The sequence below is a fragment of the Lissotriton helveticus genome, chromosome 12 (assembly GCF_964261635.1).
Source record: "Lissotriton helveticus chromosome 12, aLisHel1.1, whole genome shotgun sequence".
NCBI lineage: Eukaryota > Metazoa > Chordata > Amphibia > Caudata > Salamandridae > Lissotriton > Lissotriton helveticus.
This window is the reverse complement of record NC_136073.1, coordinates 846,794,539-846,808,327: the sequence shown is the minus strand read 5'-3', so window position 1 is coordinate 846,808,327 and position 13,789 is coordinate 846,794,539. Positions and strand designations below refer to the sequence as shown.

The 13,789-nt window shown below is 48.5% G+C and overlaps 1 protein-coding gene across 1 annotated transcript in view; it reads right to left on the bottom strand.

Annotated features, from left to right (window-relative positions):
* LOC144799704 (unconventional myosin-Vb-like) overlaps positions 1 to 13,789 on the bottom strand; it is a 186,949-nt gene that overhangs the window by 97,752 nt on the left and 75,408 nt on the right. Inside the window, exons 8-9 of the mRNA XM_078671204.1 lie at positions 2,600 to 2,707; positions 34 to 146 (exon numbers count right to left, since the gene is read on the bottom strand). Of these exons, the coding sequence (XP_078527330.1) occupies positions 34 to 146; positions 2,600 to 2,707 (221 nt within the window). The remainder of the gene's footprint in view (positions 1 to 33; positions 147 to 2,599; positions 2,708 to 13,789) is intronic.

The window sequence follows — 13,789 nt, the reverse complement described above, 5'->3', positions numbered from 1 at the left end:
TCCATGGCTTCATGTTTCCTCCCAGAGTCCTACCTGGACAAAGCACTGCTCCCCGTGCCGGTCCTGCGCCAGGAGTTGGATGTTGCCAAGATGAAGGATGGCGGCGAGAGTGCGGAACACTTCAGACTGCTCACTCTTGCGGAAACCTGTGGAATGAAGGCCAAATCAACAATGTACTGTAGAAAGACAAATACCTGCTGAAGACACAGAAACAAACATGTGTATGTACTGTTGGCCTTGTATTGTAGGATTGGTCTTCACGGAGGAGGCAGATAGGACCTGCTCAAAGCGCCATGGGGCTCTGGGGTGAAGAGGTCTTAAGGGAGCCACCAGAAAGAAGAGACTGAGCGGCCAGGGTCTAAGCCAGTAGAGCAGAAACAAGGGTGCCGGGGCGGGAAACAAGGGTGCCGGGGCGGGAAACAAGGGAACTAGCAATATCACCCAGTTACATTGTGCGTAAAGGGTTCTAGGTGAGGAGGCCTGTAGTGAAGAAACCCTGGAATGTATTCGCTGTGGTAGGCAAAAAGAGAGATTGCGTAAGTGGTTGTTGATCAGCCGACTAGGCCTTGCGTACAAACGCCATCGATGAATGCAAGGATGCAATAGGTTATTTCAGCCAGGGGGTGTCCATCATGGAAAGTGGTGTCAATGTGGGGTGGAGTGGGGTGGGGGTGGCTGTTGGGAGGGAGCCAGAGTTTGTTTTTCCATGACTGGCAGTGGTGATGCCACTGTAGGAGCGATGTCGAACATAGGATCAGCAGGGCCAGGTCCCTGCCCCATTGGAGATACCCACACAACCGATTTGCTTACAATGAAACTGTGGGACCAGCAATGTTCGCGGTAATCCTAAAAATATGGCAAGGATCATCTCTCCTGGCCCCAACGTGGACACTCCTGCTGCAGAAGAGGGCGACATGACGACAACTTATGGACCAGACGAACGCTCCAGGTAGGGATCGCATCAATGGAACAGCACCTTAAAATGGGCAAAGCTTCCTGAAATCCAAGATCTGGTGTTTATCGGTTTATTCTCTGGACATCGCTCAGCGTCATGAAGTCTAGCACCCTCCTTGCAAGTTTCAACCCTTAAACCTGCAACTCGTGCTCCTTCTGGGAAAGAGATAATTTAAGGAAATGGGAAGTATGGCACGTGCGAAGGGGGTGGCATACTCCAAGAGCTGCGACGAGTATCTCACAAGGATGCGAGTGGGTGACCAGCTGGAAAGGATCCTTAATGTGCATTTCCATCTTATATTTCTAAGCAGTGTTGAGGGGACTAAAACGCAGATAAACGTCAACTTTGGAGAAAGAAGCCCTTGGTTTCACTAGGCTCGTGGCATTATAGAACTTTAGGTAACAGGCACCCATCAACCCCAATTTCTACCTAACCTAGTCAACCTTCAAATCGGTTTTTATGAGCCTCTTTAAACTAGGGAGCATCTTCAGGTGTGGGAAACTCACTTTTGAGGGGTGTTATGCACACACTGAACCGCTTTAATTTTATTCAAACGTAAAGTGATACAAACAGCATCCTCAGAACAAGACCTGGATGCATCAGAAACAGCTGATGTGTAATGCGGCAAATCACTGAAATATTTCTCTTTGCCTCGGACTCCTATTAATTGGCCGGCATGCTGGCCGGAAGGAGCCCCCTTTCTGGTCTCATTCAGATATTGTTAAGAACCTAGGAGGTATGTTTGATAATTGGTCATCCTTCCAGCCGCAGATTAGATCTTTGGTTGTAAAGTGTTTCGGGGTCCTCGGAGCACTGAGAAAGTTCCTGTTCTTTCTGTCCATTTCATCCAGGAAAAATGTTATACAGGGCTGCATTCTCTCTCGTTTGGACCACACCAATGCCCTTTATTTAGGATTGATGGATTAGGTCATCCACAGACTTAAGGCAGTCAAGGATGCTGCTCCGCAACTGATTTAATCTTCCTCTGAGTAGCAGGGTTACGAAGCATCTTCACACTTCGTACTGGCTGCCAGTCAGGAAACTAATCCTTCTCTAGACCCCAGGGCTTCGTGCTCTACATCAGATTGGCCAAAGTTAATTGTCTAGCAGAATCCAGTTCTACTACTACATGGGTAGGAGCCTTTGGTCCTCAAACAGGGCCTTGGCAATGGTCCCCGGATCCTCTAGGGTTAGGGCTGGGGTTGGTGGTCTTTTTCTTTACTCTGAGTGGAATGAACTCCCCCTGACTCTTCGGCAGGAAAGCTCAGAGCAAACTTCAAAAGGTCCCAAAACAAATGTTGCTTTTTAACCAGTTTTAACCAAACTGCTTACTAACTAGCACCAGGACACTCTTAGGAGCATCTGTGCACTTCATAAATCCCACTCATCTTCATCATCTCTAGCAGGGCCCTAACCAACCCTTAAATTACATGTTCTATTTACTATAATTGGTTAAGAACAAGTAGTGTTATAACCTCACTTCACGAAAATAGTCAGCGTTCACTCTTACACCAGAGGACAGTCAGCAGTGGACATTTAACACCAGGAGGTCAGGCAACACCCTCCCACTCCCTTTGACTCACACCCCAAACCCAATGGCCTCAGATATTATCGTTTTGTTTTTTTGTGGAACGATGCACATACCTAGCAGAGACAAGGCATTCCGAGTCTTTTCCAGATCAGCCACCTCATCCACCCCACTGATGCGTAAATTCTTTCCCTGGTTGGTGTAGTGAAAGTCCTCTGCTCGACCTATTAATAGAAAATAATTTTTAAAACCAATGCTTGCATCAAATTTCACATGTATCTCGAAATATTACGAAAGAATTTAAGAGGCACAACAATTTTATACTCCAAAATGCAGTTTATTTTATACCATCATAGATTTATTTTTTCACAGTACAATTATATCTAATGCATAATATGAAACATCTAAAATGGAAAAATTAAAAATGTATGGTTTTAGAATACTTTGTAAGACGGTTTTCACAAACTCAATTACAATCTTGATCATGACCGGTTATTTCAGAAGATACGCATTCCAACATATTCCTTGATGAATTCTTGCATGCCAGAACAGACATGTTTTGCTCTGGTCGCTTTTTCCAAAGTGCAAGCTGCCGTTCAACTCCTCTTGTGCAGCCAACATTTGTTAGAACAGTGATCTTATCCAGTAGATCTCATGATTTCTTCTATGCCTTCGCATGAATTCAGAGCGGAACAGACTCTTTTTAAAGCCAAATTGACTTCAATTAGTCTCATATTTATGGTACCAATAACAGATAATCGTAGCGAAATCTTTATTGAAATATTTCAGTGCTCAATTTGAGTCAGTTGTTTCCGGTGCTCAGCACTGGCACTTAAATGTCAACACCGGACCTTGCGACAATCAATCAATACAGTTATAGAGCACGCTACTCCCCCGTAAGGGTCTCAAGGCTCTGAGGGGGGGGTGCTGCGACTGCTCAAAGAGCCAGGTCTTGAGGTGTTTCCTGAAGGTGAGGTGGTCCTGGGTTAGTCGTAGGTGGGCGGGGAGGGAGTTCCACGTCTTGGCCGCCAGGTAGGAGAATGATCTTAATCCGGTGGTGGTTCTGCGGATCTGTGGGACGGTGGCGAGGCTGGTGGAGCGAAGTTTGCGGGTTGGAGTGTGGAACGTGAGGCGGTTGTTGAGGTATTCGGGGCCTATGTCATGGAGCACTTTGTGTGCGCGAGTGAGGAGCCTGAACGTGATCCTTTTGCTGACGGGGAGCCAGTGCAGGTCTCAGGTGGGCTTATATGTGGCTGTGGCAAGGGATGTCAAGGATGAGTTGTGCGGATGTGTTTTCTATGCGCTGGAGTCTTTTCTGATGTTTAACTGTGGTTCCCACGTATAGGGCGTTCCCGTTGTCTAGTCGGCTGGTGACGAGGGCCTGGGTGACCGTCTTTCTAGTTCCGGGAGGGATCCACCAGAAGATCTTACGGAGCATGCGCAGGGTGTTGAAACATGAGGATGAGACAGCGTTGACTTGCTTGGTCATCATGAGAGAGGAGTCCAGGGTGAATCCCAGGTTGCATGCGTGGTTGTCAGTGCGGTGCCCAGTACTGTGGGCCACCAGGAGTCGTCCCAGGCGGATGGGGATGGTCCGAGGATGAGGACCTCCGTCTTGTCGGAGTTCAGTTTCAGACGGCTAAGTTTCATCCATTCCGCAACGTTTTTTATTCCTTCCTGGAGGTTGCGTTTGATGGTGGGCGGGTCTTTGGTGAGGGAGAGAATCAACTGGGTGTCGTCGGCATATGAGATGATGTTGAGGTTGTGTTTGCATACGATGGCGGCGAGGGGGCTCATGTAGATATTGTAGAGGGTTGGGCTGAGCAATAAGCCTTTGGGTACGCCGCAGATGATCTCGGTGGCCGCGGAGCGGAAGGAAGGGAGGCGGACTCTCTGGGTTCTGTCGGAGAGGAATGAGGTGATCCAGTCCAGGGCTTTACCTTGGATCCCGGTTTTGTGGAGGCGGGTTATTAGGGTGCGATGGCAGACTATCACAGGCGGCTGAGAGGTCTAGGAGGATGAGGGCGGTTGTTTCTCCGTTGTCAAGCAGGGCCCTGATGTCGTCGGTGGCTGCGATGAGGGCGGTCTTGGTGCTGTGGTTGGCTTGAAATCCGGACTGGGATGGGTCGAGGGAGCCATTGGCCTTGAGGAATGTGGTCAGCTGTTTATTGACTATCCTCGATAACTTTTGCAGGGAAGAAGAGAGTTGGGGCGGAAGTTCTTGAGGTCTTTAGGGTCCGCTGTGGGTTTCTTCAGTAGGGCGTTGACCTCTGCGTGCTTCCAGCTCTCTGGGAAGGTGGCAGACGCGAGGGAGTTGTTTATGACGTTCCATAGGTGGGGTACGATGATGGTTTTGTCTTTGTTGAAGATGTGGTGAAGGCATGGGTCGGAAGGAGAGCTGCAGGGTGGCGCTGTGTGGCTAATTTAGAGAGGACCACAACAGTCCATTATTAATTTAAAATGATTATTACCTGCCACCCAAGCCATTCTTATTGCTATGGTGACCTGGAACAGTCCGACTTGTCACACTTTTGGGAGTGTGATGGTTAGTAGTTGTTACTGCTATCATTAGCAGCATGGCAGGGGCAATATGTGGTACAAGCTGCAGTGGTCGGGAAATGGCCTTTACAGCACGGGCTGAGCCATGAGTGCCGTTTACCCACAAGCGGAACCGCGCTTAGCAGTGCGTGGTCTAGATGCTGGAACGGGTGGGCAGAAAGAGGAAAGATCGGGAGAGGACGCGGTCAGGTAAGTGCGGCTGGGGAGGTAGATTTTTGGGTGGGGTACTTTTTAGGGCTTGGGAGATGCAGGCTGTTTGTAGGGCAGGGGGCTGGATTCAGGGTAGTTTTTAGGACGTGGGGTCAGTTTTCAGGGCTCAGGGCGGGGGGGAAGGGATAAGTTACAGGGTTGAGGCAGTTTTAGGGCTCAGGATGGGGGGCTACATTGGGGTAGTTCACAGGGGTAGGGTTCAGGTTTTAGGGCTCAGGGGCCTGGGAAGTTTTTAGGGCGTGGGGTAAATTTTTAGGACTTAGGGCAGGGGTGTCATCTTTACCACACGTCCTTTACCAAACAAGTCTTTACCAAAAAATTGAGTAGTAAAGGCATGCGTGGTAAAGACGCGGTTGTGATTGAGATTGTGTGGTTCAGCATGCGTTGCACCGTCTTACAACTGCAGCGGCCCCCTGACGAGAGCCTGGGCTTTTTAAAAATTTTATTTTTACAAATTAAGTACCGAGTATCATCATTTCCTTAGCGCCAAATTTAATCCAGCATGGTTCCGATAAGGAATTCCAAAATGTAGACCCAAATTGCAAGCTTCCTGACATCGATTAGTCTTAAAAAACCCATAATAATGTGTTGACGTCTCATTCCCCAGTATTTGGGAAATACATTAGGAGCGTGTGACAGAAGAGCGCACACAAACTTTCAGGGAACTGGGTTAGAAGAACAATGGTCTAGAGCAGGGGTTCCCAACACAAGTCTAAGAGGTTATCTAGAGCGACCCCTTCCATTCGTGTCACGAAAGAAAATGGTTCCAGTCCTGGATTTGTGGGGAAGCCCAATGCATTCTGGGTGGGGAGTTGTGTTTCACTTCCACTGAACTAATGGAACTAACAAACTGGAAACCAACGATTGTAGGTAAAAGGTTCAGGACAAGAGACTGTAATGAGCTGGAGGGAGGTGGTCGCCCTATCCCGACCCATGCCAGAATATCAGAATTTCTGCAAACAGATTCACACGCAAATAAACTCACTGGAACTAATAAATACTCAGAGGATTCTAAACATCTGGCTTGGATTCTACCCAGTTTGACCTCTGGAGACCCCCCGATCTAAGAACTGCCAGGAGACAGATTGGTAGCCCGGATGCAGTGATAGGACTGGGGCAGAGTCAGCCTCCTGCACAGTGAGAAGGGGACATCTGATGGTCCTACATCTAATCCAGGGAGCCAATCACCCAGGAGAGTAAAGAGGAGTTTCACACACAGGATACCAAATGGATCCATTTTTATGACAAAAATGTGAACCAGAATTGTATGAGGGGGGCCTCTGTAGCATCGAGGGGGTTCTTCGGGTCACCTTAGTGGACCTATGCCGTAAAAAGTGCAGGTAGACTCCTTTCGCTCCATTCAATTTAAACATATGTTTATGTGCCTTCAACTGCTCCCCCCCACATTATTGACTCAGCTAAATCTCTAGGAATCACACTGGACAAACATCTGAATATGAAGATCCATATCAGCAACGTAAGCAAGGGAGCTAACCACCTCCTGAGAAGACTCCGGAATCTCAAACCTTTCTTACCGCAAGCAGATTTGAAGCAGGTGGTCCAAGCGCTTATTCTACCGAGGGTTGACTATGGCAGTGCTACACTATGCGGCCTACCCAAATACACTTTGGCTCCTCTAAAGGCATCATTGAACGCTGCGGCCAGACTGATTACGGGCACCAAGCGAAATGCCCACATCCCCCCCCGGTCCTAAAATCTCAAAAGTTAATTCTATCTGGAGGGGGCAGACTGTCGAGGAGTGCTAACTCCTTCATCCTGAAACACCAGATCTTCAGCAAAAGAGAACATGTCAACGAGCCTTCTCGGGCTCTGCTCCAAAAATTTGGAACTCTGCCACCGGAGAATCTCCTCCAAGGGTGCTTTCAAATTGGAAGCAAAAAGATTACTCATGAACAAGTTTTACCTTCATAAGAGGAGCGATGGTGAGCTCTTAGCGCATCGTTCACACTAAAAGAAAGGACGTCATTCTGGTACTTTACTATTGTATTGGCTCCCCTTTGTCGTTATGTTTCAATGCCTAACGCATTATACAGACCCCCCAGGATATAGCGGCATGGATTAGCAAATTTAGCGGCACAAAAATGGAAATTTAGCGGCAATTTTGCAGCATTTTATTTGCCCCTGGACCTTGATAAAGCGGCCTCCAGTGACCCCATTTGTCACCCGTCCTTCCTTACACTCTTTCTGCCTCCCATTTCTCCCTCTCTTAGTTGTGTTTTGCCGCTTTTAGCTCCTCTATCTTCCTTCCTGTTACACTCTTTCCACTGTCCCATTCAGCTTTCTGTTTCTCATGCCCCTTCCTTTCTGTGCCTCATTCACTCATCCTCTCTCACACACACACATCTTTCTCTCCTTATCGATATCTCTCTCATCAGCCCAGTCTCTTATCCCCTGTCCCTCTCTCTTTCCATCTTCGGATCTCTCTAGCACCCTGCCTCTCTAGTTCTCTTGTCTCCCTCTCTCCCTTCCTCGCCCTCTCTTCTCTCTCTAACTCTCATACTTTCGTTCTTCCAGACACTGTCTTTCTTCCCCTTCCTCTCTCGCCCTCTTTCTCGCGCATTCACCCTCCCTCTTTCTCTCCTGCTCACTCCTCTCTAATTTTCTCCACCTTTCAGTTTCATTCGCCCAGTTTCTCTCACCCCATACTACCCTTTCCTTCTTTCCCACCTCTATGACTTCTTTGCTCACCCCCCCTCTCTTTCACCCCTTCTTTCTCGTCTCACCTGCCCCATACCCTCAGTTTTCATTCTTGCCCCCCTCTTTACCTTTGCGCTCCACCTTTCACCTTCATCCTCCCAGTTTCTCTCACCCCTACCCTTTCCTTCTTTCTCCATCTCTGTGACCTCTTTTACTCACTCCCCCTTGGACCCCTTCTTTCTCTTCTCACCTGCCCCATACCCTCAGTTTTCATTCTTGCCCCCCTCTTTACCTTTGCGCTCCACCTTTCACCTTCATCCTCCCAGTTTCTCTCATCCCTACCCTTTCCTTCTTTCTCCATCTCTCTGACCTCTTTTACTCACTCCCCCTCTCTTTCACCCCTTCTTTCTCGTCTCACCTGCCCCATACCCTCAGTTTTCATTCTTGCCCCCCTCTTTACCTTTGCGCTCCACCTTTCACCTTCATCCTCCCAGTTTCTCTCACCCCTACCCTTTCCTTCTTTCTCCATCTCTGTGACCTCTTTTACTCACTCCCCCTTGGACCCCTTCTTTCTCTTCTCACCTGCCCCATACCCTCAGTTTTCATTCTTGCCCCCCTCTTTACCTTTACGCTCCACCTTTCACCTTCATCCTCCCAGTTTCTCTCATCCCTACCCTTTCCTTCTTTCTCCATCTCTGACCTCTTTTACTCACTCCCCCTCTCTTTCACCCCTTCTTTCTCGTCTCACCTGCCCCATACCCTCAGTTTTCATTCTTGCCCCCCTCTTTACCTTTGCGCTCCACCTTTCACCTTCATCCTCCCAGTTTCTCTCATCCCTACCCTTTCCTTCTTTCTCCATCTCTGACCTCTTTTACTCACTCCCCCTCTCTTTCACCCCTTCTTTCTCGTCTCACCTGCCCCATACCCTCAGTTTTCATTCTTGCCCCCCTCTTTACCTTTGCGCTCCACCTTTCACCTTTATCCTCCCATTTTCTTTTACCCCTTCCCTTCTAAACGCCCCACTCTCCCTTGTTTTCACCCCTTTCCTCACACATGTGCCCCCAGCCACTCCTCCTTTCTTTCACCCCTTTCTTCTCCTCACACGTACCTCCAACCCCTCTTTCTCTCTCCCTCCGGTCTGTGATCCTCCGTGCAGGAAGCAGACTGTCTGATGAAAGCTTGCACCACCGCAATCCCCTGACACCTGCCAGAGCCGAGGATAACAGGCGGGGGCGTGAAAAACTAAGCCTCATTAACAAGTGAAAGGTCTTTAAATGACCTGTGAAGTACTCGGGTGCGGCTGGCAGTTTTGAACTGCCAGCCGCACCCGAGTACTTCACAGGTCATTTAAAGACCTTTCACTTGTTAATGAGGCTTAGTCTGACTCTGTGTGTGTCCCGGGAAGCTGCTGACACACACGAGTGGGGGGGGGGGGGGGGGCGGCGCGCACAGCCAGGCATTCTTTGTTTTGCTGTCTCACTTGTTAATATCGCGGCCAATATGGTTTTTATCGCGGCCATCGCGGTAATCTGCCGATTTCGCGATTTTTTCGTGAATCGCGAAATCGCGATAAACTGGAGGGTCTGATTATACTCCTAGCCAAGGTCTATTTTGGTTCTTTTATGTGCACAACTATTGTATTGCTTAGGTATATTCCCTATTTGACCCTCGTATTGTTATGTTACCTCATTCTCTCAATTGTAAAGCGCTCCGATATCCTTCGGGATGAAGTACGCGCTGCAAAATACTTTATAAATAAATAAATGTACGTCTATGGAGCTGTTCACCTCATCCAAGAAGCGCAGGTTATAACATGAGGAAAGCAGTCGGAGATGATCTTTGGCAGTTAATGAGGCAGAAACAAGACCTTGGGCGAAGAGAGGAACCCATGATGCCCCTGCGAGGTGGTGGGGCAGATGCCAGCCAGGGAGTGGTATTCTGTGCTGGGCAGGGCAGGGCAGGTCACTAAAGTCAGAGGTGTGGACACGGTCCCTGTAGCTTGTGGGAGTCAGCCTGCTTCTACGCACCTTGAGTTCAGAAGAGTGTTGTGGTTCCTGGGAGCTCACCAACCTCCCCCCTCTCCCCAAGCCCACCTCCATGAAGGCCTCAAGGACTGCTCTCCCGTAGCAGTTCATAGTTCAAGATTCTCCAAAAAAAAAGGCGGCTTGTCACCAGCCTGCAAGAAGAGGCAGTGCCAGGTCCTCGGCCCTGGTAAAGCACACCTTTGAAGAATCTCCTTCTGAAGTGTAGGCCAAATAAATGTAAGGAAATAAACGTTTTTTGCCTAGAGGGCCAGTATTATAGTGTAGTAGGGTCTGCCCTCGACAATCCCCTTAAGGCGCCAGCTGTTTAGAACCTAAAATTCTATGACTTTTGTCCTTTTGTTCCGGTCAAGGTGGTGTATGGACCCTCTGCGTTAGAGCAGTAAACGGAGAAGAGACTACCCAAACGGGGTCAGACACAAGGGTTTCAGTGCAGAGGAGGTGTGGACCTCCAACACACTGCTCTGTGCACTCACATGAACGGCAGCTCAGTTGGACTCCTGCTAACCTTTTCTTCGTTTCCCACATAGTACATGAAACACAACTCATTTTAAATTAATGCAGAATCCCTAGGTGTGGTAGCTGGCACATTTTAAAGGCGTGGGCTAGAAGGCAACCGACCCACCTGTAGAGAGACAAGAGAAAAGGGGCAGGGTCCCTTCCATAGGTGCACCTAATTGCCCTTACGCCCAATGTTGTGTTGGTCAAAGGTCTGGCCTAGAGGGGTTCATCCTTGCAGCATCGCCTCCCCCCCCCCCCCCCCCCCCTCAGTTGCAGACAGTCGCTCACTGCCCAAAATATTCAACGCAAACAAGTGATGGACTGAATAAATCATACAATCACCCCCAGTCAAGAGAGCCGTGTTAAGTTCATTGTTCTTTTGCTTACCACGCCACCCCAGTTCAGACACGGCCATATGCAAATCAATCTTGACCCTGCTCCTCATGGGAACAGTCCGGCCCAAACTGCCAAGCCAGGTCCACCCTGGACTGGAAAGAAGCATCTTATGACCGGTTTCTGGGTTTCACTCCTCATCAGCCAGGCTAGCTTGAATCCAGTGGCATGGGAAGTACGGGATCCACGTCTGGGCATACCCATCCCATTTAGGGTGAAGTGTGCTATGCAAACAAATGATGGACGGAATGTTTTTTGCATTTGAACACATGTGGGTATGCCCAGTCGTGGGTCCCATGCGCTCAATGTCACTGGGCCCGGCGTGTCCGTGCAACCAGGGCCCGGCGTGCCACCGTCAGCAGCATGTGAGATTTTTCTCACACAGCACTTTCAGGCCACCCTCTCTTCACCACTCCCCAGTGAGGACAGGCGTACTCAGGAGTAGGGCTCAATCGCCCTTAATATGACCAAGGTGGTCTTAGAGATCTGCATACATTTCCCACTTCTCAATTTCGGAACAATTATTTCACTTCCCAGACTTCGGATTTACAACTATCTTGAACCCCCTAACCTATGCATTCTAAGCATATAGGCAGGGTACTGGGACAGTAGTGTTCACACAAACATTAGCAATCGAGTTAAAAATTATGAAAAAAGTAAGCACTTAGAAACGAAACAACATTCCCCAACAATAGCAACTATAGAAGGCGAAACAGGCATATCACAGGCGGAGCAGCCGGCCATAAAGGACGATCAGAGTGTTCTCCAGTTTACTCGCTAGAGGGCAGCACAGGACAGCTGATCTACTGTGTAAAGTTGGTTAACGGTGAGACCGAAGAAAGAGGCTGCAATCCAGAGCAGTCTTCACACTTAACAGAAGGAGCAGTAAAATACATCTATTCATTACCAAAAATACAACGTGCATAAGGGAGGCTCCTCTGCCGAGAAGGAGGAGCGTCGTCCCGCTGCTTTTCAGCAGTGCAAAAAGGGAAAAATAAAATGATAACACAATGCTATTTTCATTTAATTTTTCAGTGCGAGACTGGTTAGGGTGACCAGGCGTCCCGGATTTACCAGGACCGTCCCTGTTTTTCGGCAGCGGTCCCAGCAGATTTCAGGCAATTAACCTCATGTCCCGGTTTTTACAGAGGTTCATCTGAAAACGGTGGGAGGTATCTTTTAATGTTTTGCAAAGCAGGGATATTTAGCAACTGTTATAAGAAAGCACTTTGATTAACAGGCATGCTACTGGCTTTAAAAAATGCATTTTAAGGATGTTCTTACTGCCTCTTCAGTAATTGTCTGCTAAGGAACACTGTTATTCTGTGCACTGGGGTGAAGGAAAATTGTAGTCCTATTTTTAGGAAATGTCCCGGTTTTTGGCTTTAAAATTCTGGTCACCCTAGGTTAGGGTGTGGTGGGCTTTCAGAGCAGGGGAGGAGGAAATATGTGCACTTAAGTGCGCATGACTGTTTCGTCAGCGGTCTTAGGCCGGCAAACATTAATGCGCAGTTAGCATGTTCTCCGCCTGGGTGTATTGCACAGTCTGGGTGAAGAACATGCACAGGGTCCCAACTCCCAGTCTGTGCGCCGTACCAGGCGCAGACCAATCACTGCTGTCATGCTGGGGACAGCTGTGTTGTGATTGGCTTAGAGGACTGTGTGCTTCCTGCTTCTGGGAGTCAGGCAGCGAAGCAGAGGAGGGACGACGGAGTAGATACACGGCACCCGTGCAGAGGGGTTATTATAAAAAATAAGAATCACCCCGCCCATTCTGTACCAGCCACCACTGGTGCATACCATAGACTTTGGAATACCCTGGAAGCTGAAGCAGCCACTACTGGGTAGGGGGCAATATAATGCACTCTTAAATTGCCCAGCTGCAAATGCCATTAATGTCCATTTTTACACTCATCTGGATTTCCAAATGATGCGCCACTATGACACGAGGCGTGTAATCGGGAGAGCTCCACTACTACACCCTCTTCCGCCTCCCTCAACAATACAATAACCCCCTGCCCCCCACCAACAATCACTTCCCCTCTCATGCGCGTGTGCAGGTCAGCTCTCCAGCGCTATAAACTAGCGGTGGGCGAGCCACTTAAGGTTCAAGCTCCTCTTGGACCCTTGAGTCCAAACCGACCCAAGCTTTAATTTGGCTTTTGCCTGCCACACACGCAGTTCCATCATGTGCCAAGAATTAACAAGCGTTGGCAAAGCCAATAGGTCTCGGCAATCTGAGAGCTATAAGCGCTGTCAATGTCTTTTAGCCATGTGTTATGGAGTGGAGTGCATGTATGTGGTTGTGTTTTGAAATGTGTAGTGTAAATATGTGGCATTGTGCAGAGTGGAATTATGTGGAGTGTAATTAGATTGCATAGTGTGGATTTACATGGAGTGGCGTGGTGTGGAGTGGCATGGAGTGGAATTGTGGTATGATGAATTATCAGGTGCAGATTGCTGGGCTGGAGTGGCCTTAAGTGAGTTGTAGTGGAAATGTGTGGAGTTGAGTACGTGGCATGGTGTGCAGTGACACTATGTGGATAGTAACCGAGTGACATTTAGTGTAGTGGAATGTGAAGAGGGATTGTGGGTTGTGGAGTTATGTGGCACAGTGTTGAAATATGTGGCACAATGTGGAATTCTCTGGTGTAGACTGGATGTATGTGTGGTGTAGTGGAATTGTTTGGTGTTGAATTGTGTGGTGTTGATTTCTTTGGCGTGGAATCATGTGCAATGGCGTAGAGTGTATTTATGTGGAGTATTGCTCTGTGATGTGGATATATTTGCAGTGTAAGTATGTGAGGGGGAGTGTACTTGTGTGTAGTTGAATTAAGTGGAGTGTACTGGTATAATGTGGAGTGTAATTGTGTTTAACGGTGTGGGATTTGTGGTGTGGTCTGTGGAATTATGTGGCATGGTACGGAGTTGAATTTTGTGGAG